The sequence below is a fragment of the Narcine bancroftii genome, chromosome 1, assembly GCF_036971445.1.
Source record: "Narcine bancroftii isolate sNarBan1 chromosome 1, sNarBan1.hap1, whole genome shotgun sequence".
Taxonomy (NCBI): domain Eukaryota; kingdom Metazoa; phylum Chordata; class Chondrichthyes; order Torpediniformes; family Narcinidae; genus Narcine; species Narcine bancroftii.
The window spans coordinates 26373771-26390876 of record NC_091469.1 but is presented as its reverse complement, the minus strand read 5'-3'; the positions used below and the strand labels follow the sequence as shown (position 1 = coordinate 26390876).

Here is a 17106-nt window from a genome sequence, read left to right as displayed (position 1 = left end):
CTATTTGCCATTTAATTGGCTTTCCTTAATTCGCATCTAATTTTTAAAAACCTTTGTAACTTTGACATATACAAAGGGATGCATTTTGGGAAGTTAAGCCATGTTAAGATATACACCGTGAATATCAGGGCCCTCGGGAAAGTTGTTGAACAGGAATCCAGAGTAATCCATCATCTCTAGTGCTCACTGCTTCTTCCCACCTCCCCCACCCATCAATCTTGTTAACATTCTTTTACCCTCATAAACATCAATTAAAAGTACCCGTTAAGTCGCCTTGCCTCTTGGCACACATCTTTGCTTCTTAGTGCCTGTTCCATCCATTTCTCCCCATAGGATGGGAAGAATGTGTCCACTGGACAATCTTTTTGTTTCATCTTTTCTGTGATCCAAGTTACCCAAGGTGCTCTGGCATTGGTTTTCCCTTCCGTTCCATCTTTTGGGATTGCACATAGCTTATTTCTGAAACATCCTATTAGAAGATCACCTCAGTCATTCTATAAATCTTTGGTTCCCATTTTACTTTGATTAAATCCTTGCTCCCTTGATTAAATCTACTTTGTTCCTTGTCTTTCTCTATTCCCAATATAAATCTTATGATACAATGGTTCTCCCTCTCCTTTCACTGTACCATTATTTCATTTAATAATTGGTTAATTTAACGACTATTGGTGTTCTACTGTTCTTGCAAATCTGTAGTTTCCCTGCAGACTTTCCTTTCTTTATGGTCCCTGCCAAGGGCATCCTTTTTTTCTGAACACTTAATGGGACATTTAAGCACATAGTTATTTTAGTCTCCTCCTTGAAGGGAATGCACTTCATCTCAGGACACTGGGATTCTGCATCTGCTAGAGCAGCCATTCTCAATTTTCTTTTGACTATGACCTCCTTAGGACCATCTCAAAGTTTATGATGAAGCAGTCATGTTTAGTTGGTTTCTCTGTACTTCTCTTCTACTGACTTAATAAAAAAACATTTTAAAAATGTTACGATAGGTGAAACAAGGCTTTTTTTTTTACTTAAATGTGCTGTTGCCCTTGTTGGGGGGGGGGCGGGGCATAGGGTCCCCACTGAGAATGGCTGTGCTTGATGAACTCAGCAGGTCAAGAATGTCCACTATTCGAGTCGGGATTCTTCAGTAATATCTAATGATAAAATGATCAAAGTTCAGACCCAAAACCTTTTCCCCACTGATGCTGCTGAGTTCTTCCAGCAGATAGTCTGTTATGATTCATCTACTTGACATTGTAATACAAAAACAACCTCTTATAAATACACCCAACAAAATGGCACACTGTGCCATTTGACCAACAATCTAACAAATCCATCATTTTTTTTTCTTTTAGTAATAACCTATATTTTGCAAATGCCATTTAGTTTAGTCAGATTACAGTAAGGGTGTGGAAACTATGGAGAGAATGCAGATTTACCAGGATGTTGCCTGAATTGGAGAACATCATGTAGCAACATTAGCAGAGTTAGGGCTTTACTCATTGGACCGAAGAAGGATGAGAGGTGATGTAATAGAGGTCTACAAGATTCTGAGAGGCATAGATAAGGTAAACTGCCGGCACCTTTTTCCCCAGGCCAGGGGTAACAAACACCAGAGGACATCTGAACAAAGTGAAGGGAGGGAAGTTTAGGGGAGACATCAGGGGCAAGATTCTTTTAAAAAAAACAGAATTGTGGGTGCCTAGAATGCATTTCCAGAACTGGTGGTGGAGGCTGAAATATTCAGGGCACTTAGGAGACTCTTAGACAGGCACATGGATGAAAGAAAAAGAGGATAGGTATATGTTATGTATAGAAGTCAGCACAATATTGTGGGCCAAAGGAGTTGTACTGTGCTGTAAAGCTCTACTTATCATCTCCAAAAAATCTGGTCTTGTAAATGACACCAAAACTTGTGGTGTGACAGCCAGGGAAGTTTGCCTAAGGTTACAAGATACTGATCAACTGGGAAAGTAGGGGGAGGAATGTCAAATGGAATTTGACTTATTCATATACAAAGGGATGCATTATGGGAAGTTAAACCAGGTTAGGATATACATCGTGAATATTATGACCCTAGGGAATGTTGTTGAACAAGAATCCTTGAGGTACAAATACGTAGATTCGTGACAGTGGCAATAAAGATTAACGGTGGTGAAGGCAGCATATGGGAATCTTACTTTCATCAGCTAAGGCATTTGAGTACACGAGTTGGGATGCATATTACAGTTGTACAAAACATGGGTTAGGTGCAGATAAATCAGCGTGGATGCAGTGGGCTGAGGGGTCTGTTTCTATGTTGTACAACTCTATGGCTATCATTGCCAATTCATCATATTCACACAAGTATTTGTACATGTAGCTCCCTAATCATGTTCACCAGATGTTAGACTCAAACATACATGAGTAATATCCACTGGATTCCTTTCTGGACCTTATTTCTCTTAACTTCTAAGTACTAGTGCTCCACAAGCATGCTAGTGCACAAAGATATTCGTTCCCACCCTTTCTGAATAGCCATCTCCTGGTCCAAACTCACAGAATCTCTCCTGAACCATGTATCACGTCACACATCAATCCTTTATTTCTACTCTTCCTGCTCAATTCTTGACACAGCTCTTCATGTTGACACTGATGTATGTAATTTTGGATTACTTCATTCACCCAGTAGAATAGTCTGCAGCCTCTGTGATAATTTTGCCCTGACATAATTGGGGCAGGAGGGATTGACACATGTGGGATTCATGATGGTGGTTACAGAAGCACCTGTCTGTTCCATGCCCCCCCCCCCTTCAAAAAACCATGGGATGTCCTGTAAGGCTGCACTCCGATGTTGCTGTTTCCCCTATGCCGTAGCTTACTCCATGGGGCTGAGATCTTGATTACATTCCACTCTTTCACAGCCTCATCATTCCTTCAATTCTGAATACCAGTTTAAGAGACTTTTTTTTCAATGGGCAACTTATTTTCCCAGTAATTCATTGCTTGTGAAGTCACAGGATCCAGGAAATTCTCAGATGCCCTGCAATTCTGTCATGGCTCTAATTATCCTTCAACCTTTGCCATCATTTAACAGAAACACAAACTGTGATACTAACCTACCTGTGTATTCCTCAGGTACATAAAGATTTTCTACTTTGTCCCGAATCTATAAAATCACTCAATCCTTTTGTTATTCTGCAAATAAATTACTGAAATGGCGTCCCATCTAGTTTCAAATAATTAGAACACATTGAAAGTAATTTCATCTTAATAAACAATGGAATAGTAGGAGGTATTTCACAGTGGACATAATATTTGAAAGTCTGAATGAGAAAATTAGCAAGCATACAGTTCTGAACTGCTCAATTCTCTCCTCCAAGATAAACCTCATTCAGGAAGAAGAGAAGAAAGTGAGGGGATACAAGAGGAATGAAAGTGTTGAGAAGCCATCTGAAAACTATAATCTACTTTGTGGAAAGTGCAAGATTTATGCATGCAGTTCTGATAACATAAGAACCATTGAGGCAAGTCCAGATTTTGTAATATACCACTGACTGTTAATCTTAAAATGATAATGCTTATAAAATACTAAAATTGCAACCACCTTTACAACATGTTTTTGGCATTTTCAACACTGACAGGGAATTATCCCACCCTGGTTTGTAAATGGCCTCTTTCTGTGGCACTCATGGGTAGAAAAAAAATCAAGCTTTCCAGGATGGTGGAATCCATTTTATACCATTTGTGAATGATCATTAGGAACATCTGATCTTATCAAAAGCATGCAAATTTCTCAGCAGAAAATGGCCAGATAGTTAACAGATTCTGGGTTCAAGGAATTTTAAGTGTGTAGATTACGTTTAGAGAAAGATTGAATGTAGAACAAGCTTGAAGAGCCAAATGGTCTGGTTTTGTTCTTATCATTAAAAATGGTGCATTTTTTCACAACATACTTATTATCAGCAACAAGGGATCCCTGGTCAAAAATAAAATTACTAGCTCCACAATAATTCTTCTTCTGGACACAGCAATGCAACTTAAACCTACCTGAATATATTTTGTTTCACACACTGTTTTGTCATTTCTGAATAAGCTTAACAAATTTAGAGGCTATAGCAGCTAATTTTATACCGATGTGGCTGAACAGCATATTTTATTTAATTTCCATGTAAAAAGCTATTTTATAGGATTGATTTATCCACTCAAGTAGAATATTTACAGACCTGTAACTATTAGATATTTTTTACTTGCAAGTTCTTGTAGAGACCTGAATATTAGTGCATTTCATACAAAGTTGAAGAATACTCTGAAACATGTCTGTTCGGCCATTTGTAGACAGCAATTTTTCATAAAGTGTAATGACCAGATAATGAATGAAGGAAAATGCACTGTTTAAGAAGTATATTTATTGCCACAACTGGCCAATTACATCATTCTGTTTTCTTCTTTCAGGATGCACATCACACAGTTGTTGACAAATCCTTCTCAAACCGCTATCAAACCCAACCTCACAAAAAACCTGCGAATGTTGGTTCTTTACAGAAAAGAGCAAAATTGCACTGCAAGGACTGTGGGCATGATTGGGGAATCACAGCAAATTTTAACATGTTTATAGATCTACCAATAATTAAGATCAACAGCTTTATTCTTCAGCATGTGAAAACCGGTGCCCACAATGTGGTGAAGAAATGGAAGGATGCTCCATTTTCAATCAAACAATTTAATTGTGCTGAATTTTGAGGAAATATGGGTAACAAAAAACCCAAACATCAATTTCCTTGGGAAGTTTGATGCCAGTCGGCATCAATTCAGCTGTAAAATAGGACTGTTCAAATTAACCTTTTAAATAATTTAATTATTTATGGAACTACTCATAAGGTGCCTCTCTATGCTGATAATCTTCTGTACATATCCAATCTTGACCTGTCAGTTCCACATATTATATGGTACTTCTCAGTCAATTTGGTCGTTTTCAGGCTATAAATTAAACTTGCAGAAAAATGAAATATTTGTTTTGACTTCTTCCTGCTCCTTTGATTCCTCTGTCTCTTTTAAAATCGTTAAAAATCAATTTAACTACCTAGGCCAGTGGTTCTCAACCTTTTTAAGTAATTCCTATACCTTCAGTGCTCTGTGATTAGTAAGGGATTGCTCAAGGTGGTATGGGAAGGGAAGGTTGAGAATCCCTGAAATATTTTGCTTGAGAAAAATGGTCATTGGCCCATTTCCTTTGGAGTTATGAAACCGTGAACATAACGAGTTAGTTAGGTACGATTAAAACAGTGGTTTTCAAACTTTTTCTTTCCACCCACATACCACCCTAAGCAATCTCTTACTAATCACAGAGCACCTATGGCACATAGAATACTTAGTGGTATGTGAGTGGAAAGGACTGAGCTAGGCATTACTATTACTAAAAAGTTTAATTTGTTTAAGGAAAATTTCCTTACTTTATTGAACTGTTAATGTCCCTATCTCACCAGTCTCCTCTTTTGAGGACTTTAATTGGAACTTGTTAATATTATCAAAAATGAATATTTTGCCTAAATTTTTATATCTTTCTTAATACATTAGATTCTCTCATCTTTTCTTTTGTTTGGAAAAAGAAGTGCCCCTGACTCAAAAAAGGTTTCCTTCAAAATGGAGGTTTGGCATTATTACTGGGCAGAAAATATTAGATATTGCTATTTGGATTCATCCTAATGAATACCAAGGTGCTTCAAGATGGATTGAGGTTAAGTCTACTAAAGGTATTTCCTCCTTTTGATACTTGGAACACCCTTGCCTTTTTTGACTTCCAAGTTGACTGATCATTTGGTAGTCAGATGCACTTTAAGAATTTGGTTACCATAGGTTTTTATTGATTAGCCCTATTCTGCGTAACTTTTTAAAAAACCTTTGGTCCAAGATATTGGTTATACTCAGTGGTTAAGCTTGGAATACCAATCTTTTCTAGATCAAAATATTGACCAAAATTTGGCTTTTTTTGAACCATTATCTATTAAATTTAAAATACCTAAACATCATTTTTTTCCCATTATTTACAGATTAGAAGCTTCTTAAATTCTTTAACGTTGAAGCTTCTCCAGGATTTAGATTTTAACCATATTTGAAAAGTATAAAGATTGCTTTCTCCCCTTTATTAACTACTATTAAGATCTAGGGATAGTTCCCTGGTTGGTATTAACAAATTATTGGAACAAGAAACTACATGGGATTCTATTTTGAATCATTTCACTCATCTTCTCTTTGTGCTAGGCCTTCATTCATACAATTTATAGTCTATTAAGGTTCAGTTAGCTAAATTTTATCTTACTATTTCCTCTAAATGTGATAAATACATAACTGCGGAAGATATGTTATATCATGTTTTGGCTATGTCCTTTTTGATTTTTGGCAAGGGATTAACACCATATCATTAGCTCGTAATATTAATTTTTGGAATGAATGGACCAATGGATTTAATACCAACTTTTTTACAATCCCATGTAGAAGGGCCATTTTGCTGAGTTGGAAAGATGCTCTCTCTCCCAATCATACTCAGTGATTGTTGGATGTGATGGCAAATCTGGCTCTAGAGAAAAAAAAAATTAGGTATTCTACTAGTGCAATGGATCTTAACTTTCTTAATTACTTTCAAAATGTGTAGATTTTTTTTTTAATGACCCAATAGTTATTAGTAGTGGACTCCCTAACTTGGCCAGCAACCCTCATAGGATGAGGGGGGATTTGATGCTTAATTTATGTGGGTTTTTTTCCATTTAATAAAATAGGGTCATATTTACCTAGGTATTTTGCATATGTTAAAACCAATAAAAAGATTGGAAAGAATTTTTTTTTTAAATCTGAATATTCAAAACTTTTGTTTTGAATGTAAATCTATAGATTTGAATTTGTCCTTGAATAATTAAATCATCAAAATATGGAGCCATGGATGTGAGTCCCAAAAACTTAAATTTGCTCACCCTCTTAACTTCTGGTCCTGGATCGTATATCTCAAAGTCAACAGCCACGCCCTTGGTGTTGGTGCACCATTCAGCCAAGTTTTCAGCCTCCCTCCTGTATGCTGACTCATTACCTCTCTTTATACAACCCATTACCGTATCTTCAGCATAGTTGTGGGTGGTGTTATTGTCGTACCGTGCTACACAGTCATAGGTGTAAAGTGAGTAGAGCAGGGGGCTAAGAACCCATATGGATATGGAGGAGATTGTCTCACCAATCTTCACTGATTGTGGTCTGGAGCTGAGGAAATCCATGATCCAATTACAGAGGCGTGTTGAGTCCCAGGTTTTGGAGTTTGCTGTTTTGATGGGATGATGGCATTAAATGCCAAATTGTAGTCGATAAAGTGAATCCTGATGAATGCGTCTTTACAGTCCAGGTGTTCCAGGGCTTTGTGTAGAGCCAGTGAGATGGCATCTGCCATAGATCTATTGCTACTATAGGCTTCAACACCAGCCTTTCAAAACACTTAATCACTGTTGGTGCAAGTGCTACTGATCGATAGTCAGTAAGGCAGGTTGCTAATATTTTTCTTGATGATTGAGGCCTGATTGAAGTAGGTGGATACCATGCCCTGCCAGAGTCGGATGTCGAAGATATCCATGCATACATTAGTAAGTTGGTCACCAGATTTTTAATACATGGCCAAGTACAGTACTGATATTAACTGTTTACTTTTTCCTTACATTTGATCTTCCAAAGTGCAACACCTCAAGCTTTCTTAAATTGATCTCCTGCCCATATCTGTAACTGATCCATATCCTTTTGTATTCTTTGACAGGTGTCTTGTACTGTCCACAATTCCAACCTTACTAGCCCATTCGTGCCCAAGTCATTCATATACTTATACAGCACTTGATAGTGCTGTGTTCAAAACAACACTGACGAGTAATGCACAGTAGTAACCACAATCGAAAAAAGAAAATCAGCAGTAAACATTGCCAGTGAAAGATTCTGTCCTCAGACAAATATTTATAATTTGGCCTTGGCTAAATACCACAAGGCCAGGCTTTATTCCAGAGACCTGACAGCCATGGCTTGTCCCTGACAGTTTGTCCTCCAACATTTCTACGACTGATTCCACCTGCAATTGAACTCGCCCATCGTTATTGAATGAAGATCTACCGGGATCAATGCCTGAAGAGGGCGCACAAGATCAGTGAACCGGTGCGGACTCGAAAGGCCGACATGGCCTGTTTCCGCTCCGTAAATGGTTATATTTCAAATCAGAACTTCCAGATGATGCAGCAAATTGTTGGAAACCTGACTGGATCAGCACATGCATTCTTAAAAATTGTGTATTTTGGTATCGAGCACCTGTTAACTTGACAGACAAGATTTAAAGATCAGATGCTTCTGTAAAATAGGCAAAAGTCCAGCAAACGTTTCAAGGCACACAAAACTTAACCTCCTGAGGCATTTACTTTGAGGGGAAATTAACAGAGTTGAAATATTATAAATAAGTTTAAAAAGGCTTCTTTGGAGAGAACTAAAATCTCACAGCTGCTTTAATGTTGCTAATCTGCATGGCATTCCAATATCCCACTTATTTTTAAAAGTTCACATTTTACTCATTTCTATGGACATGCTTTTCCATATCTCTGAATTTTCTTCACATTTGTATTCAACTACCATCAGTGTTCCTTCAATTCAGACCTATTCCTGGAATTTCCTTGGTCTGTCATAATATTCCACAAGCAATAAGCTTTGGAATTACCCCCTAACCTGGTCCATACATACCTCTTTACCCAAGCTTTTCATCACCCATCTTTACCGGTGTGATCCTTTGTCAAATTTTGTCTAATACTCCTCTGATGAAGCTTGGGAGATTTTACTCTGCATGGGGTATAAATGCAAGTTCTTGCCGAATGCAGGGCTAAATAAGCAGTTTGGCTAGGTTCAGTTGTTGGCTTTTATTCTAGGTTTCTTTGTCCTCTTAAATCTGTTCTGGGTGAAACTGACAACTTCCATTATTCACTGCAATTGCCTCTGTGGATTACAAGGCTACCTTTGAAGGCTCTAGGAATTAACTATCCAGTACATATCAGAGCCAATAACAGAATAGACACGACCAGCTCTCAAACCATGCAGTGATTGGGTTTTTAAATAATGAACTTGTAGCTTTCCTGACTACATTTTCAGCGTGCAATACACAAGTTGTCAAGATATTCAAAATGTCTTTTAACTAATTTCCTTTGGTTATTCAACAATAACTTATATTTGCATAGACCCTGTAGCCCTACATTACTCAGGGATTCCAAACCAAACTAACAAAACAATAACTTGAGAATAATATCTAATCATCTCTTTTACCCAAAAAAACCTTAACATATATTAATAGCTTTATTTTTCATGACATTTTCACACTTACTTAAGCAGCCATGAAAACAATGCATCACATTGGAAAGTACACAAGGGCTAAACATAGAAGAAAAAAGATTATTGAAAAAAATTCCAACATTTTTCTTGAATCCTATTTTTAATAGTATTGCAAAAGGGAGGGGCATTCAAAAATAGATCCCATTATTAAAGCTAACACAAATACAAACAATGTATTTTGATCAGTCACATCAAATAATACATTTTTAAAAATTATCTCATTAATGGATATTATAAAGATAAATCTTCTATCTACTTAAAAAGATAGAGCAAATATACTGCTCCTTCCCAATGAAAATAAATGGGAGTATTAGAAAAAATTATTTTCAATAGTTAGTGCTTTAAATCTGTGCGTTTTCTAACAGAATCAAACAGCCTCCCTCACAATGACTAAATGATATTTAGCTACTCATATCATCTTTCGAATCATGTAATTTAGGATACCACCGTGGTGGAAATAGGTCAGTTCTACATCGGTATCGAATCTCATGGTGGCTTGGAACGACTTGCCGGTGTCAAGCTGTAGGATAGAAAAAATCTGTTCAGACATGTATAGATCTGCAATAATCAAATACATCAGTAATAGCAATTAAAACTGTTTATCACCTATGATGTTGACATTTTCCCCTTGAATATTCTTTAATATTTGAAAATAAATCAGAAGATGAACTACAGTAAAATCCCCGTAATTTGGAATTCAAGCAAAAGTTAGTTCATCAATCTCAAGGGCTCTGGGGCTGAAAGACCGACGCATGCAATGGGTTACTGGTGACTAGAGGCGAGGTACCCGTTGAGCCTGTGGGCTGCTGGAGACTGTTGTCAGGAGACTCACGCCAGGCTGCAGACAGCTGGAAACTGGCTGAAGGGGTAGTAGGTATCAGAACCGGGATACGAGGGTATGCCGAAGACGCTGAAGGGTCCCTGATTGAATCGGGTTCATATCTGGAGCTTGGATTGCCAGTGGTTTGAACTGGACTGTGTGTGGCTGCAGAGGTGCTGGATGCAAATTCACGAACACTCGGTGACTCTGGGAGAACTCTCTTTTGCTTCTCTTTCTCTAACTGTAATAGGCACTTCAGGCAATTTCTGCCAAAATGGCAAATCTGTCTGCCTTACAGAAGGCAAAAACAGTTCCATATAATATGACACTTTTATTACAATAACAATAAATTGAATCTTGAATACATCATCTATCAAAGGCCAACATGGCCTGTTTCCGTTCCGTAAATGGTTATATGGTTTCAAATCCCTTTTATGAGAAAACCATTGCTTTTATGAGAAAACCAGCAGTTTTCTCATAAAAGGGACCTCAGAAGCATTTTGAATGCTGAAAGGCCTGAACAAAGAAGATGTGGCAAGGATGTTTTCCATGGTAGGGCTTTCTAGGACAAGAGGGCATAATTTCAGGATAAAAGGGTATCAATTTAAAACAGAGATGCAAAAGATTTTCTGTAGTCAGAGGGTTGAGAGACTGGAACTTGTTGCCACAGGCATCTGTGGAAGCAAGGTCATGAGGTGTATTTAAGCCAGAGATTGACAAGTATTTGATTTGTTGGCATCAAGGGTTACAATAACTTCATTGTATTTATTGTATGATTTCTTATCAAATTGATGACTGAGGACTAGCTAGAAATAAATGAATGATTCTAATTTTTCAGTTATTAGGATATTATATAGGATATTTTGGACAGCCTAATGCAAGACCAGAAAAGCCTTTGGAAACAAAGGGAAGGTTGGCATTTTGAGTTGAGGCCCTGCATCAGGATTATTTAAAGGGGCCAATATGAAGAGGTGAATGGTAGGGTTGAGACAAGGGCAGGCAAGAAATAGATAGATTCAGGTGAGGAGGGGTTGATGGGCAGTTGAGGAAAGGAAAGGTGGAGATTGCAACAAAGGCTGAGAGGTGATGTGGAGACCACAAAAGGCTACAGATTCTGGAATCTGTCAAGGAAAGGCGGTGATGGGTGGATATATACATACAAAGGGGCAGGGAATAGGGGACCTAGTAGGTTGAGTGTGTACGAGATAGTCAAATAGAATCATGGACATCCAGTCACTATACTTCATTCCCCATCAATCATTCTTCACCTGGATCCATCTGGTGTTCACCAGGTCTTCACCCTCACCTCTTAAAACTGGCAATTTCTCCTCCACATTCATCCTGATCTAGGGTCTTCACCCAAAACATCTCCCATCTTTTTGCCTCCACAGATGCTGCCTGACCTGCTAAGCTCCTTCAGCAGCATATTTTTTGTTCCAAATGTCAGCATCTGCAGTCTTGCTTCTCCATTTGTAAGCAGCATCAGGAGTAAGAAATAAAGTCTAAAAGCTAAATTGCTGAATTTTATGAGGCACTGGTCATTTAGCCCCTTAATCTATTTTCAATCAATCAGAGATGATTGACATTTTTTTTACTCCATTGCTCAAAATTTCCCTGTGATCTCTTGGTTGTGAAAACTGCTCATCTATAAACATAATCCTGATTTCTTCTCAAAATTCAAATTCTTAGGTTTCCCTCAACCTATGAAAATAATTTAGTTGTTCCAATAATGTTAACTAGAAACAAGATTTCACCTTTATCTCCACCTTCATCCTGGGCTTCAGTAACTTGGGGATGACGATGGTGTAGCGTTCACGACCTGTAAGTTGCAGGCTGTCAGTTGACTCTCCAGGGAGATACTCCAGGGGAATGACCCCCATCCCTACAAGATTGCTGCGGTGAATACGCTCATAGCTCTCGGCAAGGACAGCTTTGATTCCCTGATGAGAAGACCACAAGGTTAATCAATTCCTTCAACTTAGTCTGCAAAATTAACTACTCAATACGTCCAAAACATGCAAAGAAACAATCTCACCACCAGCAAGTCATTTATCATTTTGAACTAGATGTTATAGACACCTGAAATCTGGACCACTCGAGAATCTGGATTTTCAAAAACTTAAAACTTTTTAAATTTAGCTTTCGTGTGCTTGCAAAATTACCACAGATGCACAGTGGAAACAAGTGACCATGCTTAATATAGCTAGTCTTAACATATTAAAAAAATCATTTGTATATTGTATTTTACTTTTATATTGCTCATTTTTAAGCATAATTTCAAGCATTACGCTCTTGTAATTAAAAAATTGTTTACATTTTTTATCAAATATTGACTTTATTTTTCTTTAAGACTGCTGGTTTTGTATTTGCTCATGAATAAACTATCAAAATTTACCTGTTCATCTCTTCTTTATTCTTTCTTAAATTTTAATTTTAAAAGTACTGCCTGAGAATCCAAATAACTGGACTGACTCAATCCCCGAGCAGTCCAGATTTTAAGACTTCTACAATGTCAGAATAAAAATCTTGGCATTCTCTACCCAATAGGACTGTGGGCAGGAGTACTTCATGAAGGCAGACCTTTAGCACCTTGTCAAAGACAAATACGAATGGCCAATAAATGGTTAAACAATAAAGTTTGCAGATGCAAGGGTAGAGTGCAAGCAAGCAAGCATCTATAAAAAGTAAAGGATTACCTGTCAGGTATGACGAGGGGGCCAGACCCAAAATGTTAGTCACCCTTTATTCCTATGGATACTATGTGACCTGCTGAGTTTATCCACACGTTTGTGTATGGCTAATAAATGCTTGCCTTTCCAATGAACCAACATCCCATGAACTGATAATAGCTAAGCAATCTGTAGGTTCAGTAGAAATTGGTTTTAACATGGCCATATAGGAGAAGTAGGAAACAGAACTTCCAATTGCAAGACATCTGGGCACGTTTAAAGAAGTAATTTCTTAAGCTTCTTTTCAAATTCACCAGTGTATCTATAACCACACAAGTATATAACAATTCTTTCTTTGGCTTGGCTTCGCGGACGAAGATTTATGGAGGGGGTAAAAAGTCCACGTCAGCTGCAGGCTCGTTTGTGGCTGACAAGTCCGATGCGGGACAGGCAGACACGATTGCAGCGGTTGCAGGGGAAAATTGGTTGGTTGGGGTTGGGTGTTGGGTTTTTCCTCCTTTGCCTTTTGTCAGTGAGGTGGGCTCTGCGGTCTTCTTCAAAGGAGGTTGCTGCCCGCCAAACTGTGAGGCGCCAAGATGCACGGTTTGAGGCGTTATCAGCCCACTGGCGGTGGTCAATGTGGCAGGCACCAAGAGATTTCTTTAGGCAGTCCTTGTACCTTTTCTTTGGTGCACCTCTGTCACGGTGGCCAGTGGAGAGCTCGCCATATAACACAATCTTGGGAAGGCGATGGTCCTCCATTCTGGAGACGTGACCCATCCAGCGCAGCTGGATCTTCAGCAGCGTGGACTCGATGCTGTCGACCTCTGCCATCTCGAGTACTTCGACGTTAGGGATGTAAGCGCTCCAATGGATGTTGAGGATGGAGCGGAGACAACGCTAGTGGAAGCGTTCTAGGAGCCGTAGGTGGTGCCGGTAGAGGACCCATGATTCGGAGCCGAACAGGAGTGTGGGTATGACAACGGCTCTGTATACGCTTATCTTTGTGAGGTTTTTCAGTTGGTTGTTTTTCCAGTCTCTTTTGTGTAGTCTTCCAAAGGCACTATTTGCCTTGGCGAGTCTGTTGTCTATCTCATTGTCGATCCTTGCATCTGATGAAATGGTGCAGCCGAGATAGGTAAACTGGTTGACCGTTTTGAGTTTTGTGTGCCCGATGGAGATGTGGGGGGGCTTGTAGTCATGGTGGGGAGCTGGCTGATGGAGGACCTCAGTTTTCTTCAGGCTGACTTCCAGGCCAAACATTCTGGCAGTTTCCGCAAAGCAGGACGTCAAGCGCTGAAGAGCTGGCTCTGAATGGGCAACTAAAGCGGCATCGTCTGCAAAGAGTAGTTCACGGACAAGTTTCTCTTGTGTCTTGGTGTGAGCTTGCAGGCGCCTCAGATTGAAGAGACTGCCATCCGTGCGGTATCGGATGTAAACAGCGTCTTCATTGTTGGGGTCTTTCATGGCTTGGTTCAGCATCATGCTGAAGAAGATTGAAAAGAGGGTTGGTGCGAGAACACAGCCTTGCTTCACGCCATTGTTAATGGAGAAGGGTTCAGAGAGCTCATTGCTGTATCTGACCCGACCTTGTTGGTTTTCGTGCAGTTGGATAATCATGTTGAGGAACTTTGGGGGACATCCGATGCGCTCTAGTATTTGCCAAAGCCCTTTCCTGCTCACGGTGTCGAAGGCTTTGGTGAGGTCAACAAAGGTGATGTAGAGTCCTTTGTTTTGTTCTCTGCACAATTACAGCAGGGAAAAAGGCCATCTCGGCCCTTCTAGTCCACACCGAACCAAGTACTTTCCTCTAGTCCCACCTACCTGCCCCTTGCCCCTAACCCTCCATTTCCCTCCCATCCATATACCTATCCAAGTTTTCCTTACATGACAAAATGGACCCTGCCGCCACTACTTCTCACAGAACCTCATGCCACACAGCCACCACTCTCTGTGTGAAGAAGTTCCCCCCTCATGTTACTTTTATATTTTTGCCCCTTAAATCATGACCTCTTGTTTCAATCTCTCCTACCCTCAAAGGAAAAAGCCTATCCACATCAACTCTTTCTATCCCTCTCATAATCTTAAATACCTCTATCAAATCCCCCCTCAACCTTCTACGCTCCAAGGAATAAAGACCTAATCTGCTAAATCTTTCTTTTCTAGATTCTGAAACCCAGTTAACATTTTTGTAAATCTTCTCTCTACTCTCTCTACCTTGTTGATATCCTTCCTATAATTCAGTAATCAGAATTGCACACAGTATTCTAAATTTGGCCTCATCAATGCCTTGAACAGACTCAACATTACCTCCCAATTCCTGTATTCTATGCTTTGATTTATAAAGGCCAGCATACTAAAAGCCTTCCTCATCACCATATCCACATGAGATTCTACCTTCAGGGAATGATGAACCATTATTCCAGGATCTTTTTGCTCCACTGCATTTCTCAATAATGTATTTCCTGTTTTGATTATTCCTACCAAAATGAAGCACTTCACACTTCTCAGCATTAAACTCTATCTGCCATCTTTCAGCCCACTTTTCTAAGCCGTCCAAATCCCTCTGCAATCTAAAAACCTTCTTCATTATCCACAATTCCACCTATTTTAGTATCATCTGCATATTTACTAATCCAATTTACCACCCCATCATCCAGATCATTAACATAAATGACAAACAGCAAGGGACCCAATACAGAACCCTAAGGCACATCACTCGTTACCGGCCTCCAGCCTGACAAACAGTTACAACTCTCTGGCATCTCCCTTCCAACCACTGTTGAATCCATTTGACTATCTCAAAGTTAATACCTAGCACTTGAACCTTCCTAACTAACCTTTCATGCGGAAATTTATCGAAGGCTTTACCGAAGTCCATATACACAACATCCACTGTTTTACCCTCATCAACATTCCTGGTCACCTCTTCAAAATATTCAACAAGATTGGTCAAACATGACCTTCCACTCACAAACCTGTGTTGAGTACATCTGATCAGACCCTGTCTCTCCAGATACTTATAAACATTATCTCTAAGAATGTTTTCCATTTACCTTCCTACCACACATGTCAAACTTGCAGGCCGATAATTGCTAGGCTTGCTCTTTGAACCCTTTTTAAACAAAGGAACCACATTAGCAATACACACCAAACCTCTAGCACTATACCTTTCCCTAATGACATTTGCAAAATCACTGCTGCTATTTCCTCACCAACTTCTCTCAAGGTCCTGGGGAAAATCCGTCAAGACCTGGAGTCGTATCCACCTTTATATGCTTCAAAAGCTCCAGCACTTCCTCTTTCTTAATCACTACATTTTCCATAATTACCCTCTTTGCTTCCTTTAATCCACACAATTCAATATCCTTCTCCTTAGAGAATATCGAAAAAAAGAACTTGTTCAAAATCTCCCCCATCTCATTTGGCTCCACGCACAGATGTCCGCTCTGATTCTCTAAGGGACCAATTTTATCCTCACTCTCCTTTTGTTATTAACATATTTATAGACACCTTTTGGATTTATTTTCACCGTTTGCTAAAGCCACCCCGTACCTTCATTTACCTTTTCTAATTTCTTTCTTAAGATTATTTTTACATTCAATGTATTCTCCACGCATCTCCTTGTTTCTTATATTTATTGTAGGTCTCCCTCTTTTTTCGTACCAAGTTTCCAATATCCCTTGAAAATCATGGCTCTCAAACTTTTGACCCTGCCTTTTAATCTAACAGGAACATAAAGATTTTGTACCCACTTTAAAAGACCTCAATTTCTCTACTACATCCTTCCCATAAAACAAACCGTTCCAATCCACACCTTGTAAATCCATTTTCATCTCCTCAAATCTAGCTTTTCCCCACTCGAAAACCTCAATCCTAGACCCTGACCTATCCCCTTCCATAATTACAATGAAGCTAATGGCACCATGATCACCGGATCCAAAGTGCTCCCCGACATGTACCTGACCTATCTCATTCCCCAACAGTAATCCAACACTTCCCCTTCTCTAGTCGGTACCTCTATGTATTGTTCTAAAAAACTATCCTATACACGTTTTACTAATTCTAATCCATCCAGCCCTTTCACAGAATGGGTTTCCCAATCTATATTTGGAAAATTAAAATCTCTCACTCTCCCTGTGCTTATTACAAATATCTGCTATCTCCCTACAAATTTTCTCCTCTAGTTCTCATTCCCCATTAGATGGTCTGTAATACAACCCTATAAGTGTGATTACCCCTTTCCCATTCCTCAGTTCCACC

General features: G+C 39.1%; 2 protein-coding genes across 6 annotated transcripts in view; one reads left to right on the top strand and one right to left on the bottom strand.

Annotated features, from left to right (window-relative positions):
- rigi (RNA sensor RIG-I) overlaps nucleotides 1–4976 on the top strand; it is a 109460-nt gene extending 104484 nt beyond the window's left edge. For all 3 annotated transcript variants that reach the window (XM_069922866.1, XM_069922862.1, XM_069922870.1), the window contains 2 exons: nucleotides 3351–3494; nucleotides 4423–4976. In XM_069922866.1, coding sequence (XP_069778967.1) covers nucleotides 3351–3494; nucleotides 4423–4710 — 432 coding nt within the window. In that variant the 3' untranslated portion in view covers nucleotides 4711–4976. The remainder of the gene's footprint in view (nucleotides 1–3350; nucleotides 3495–4422) is intronic.
- A 4329-nt stretch (nucleotides 4977–9305) lies between these two features.
- The window catches only part of aco1 (aconitase 1, soluble), a 134103-nt gene continuing 126302 nt past the window's right edge, over nucleotides 9306–17106 (bottom strand). For 2 of the 3 annotated variants that reach the window (XM_069922881.1, XM_069922883.1), the window contains exons 20-21: nucleotides 11929–12114; nucleotides 9306–9874 (exon numbers count right to left, since the gene is read on the bottom strand). In XM_069922881.1, the coding sequence (XP_069778982.1) occupies nucleotides 9764–9874; nucleotides 11929–12114 (297 nt within the window). In that variant the 3' untranslated portion in view covers nucleotides 9306–9763. Of the gene's footprint in view, nucleotides 9875–11928; nucleotides 12115–17106 lie in introns of those variants that run through there. The other variant, XR_011353040.1, reaches the window with a different exon arrangement.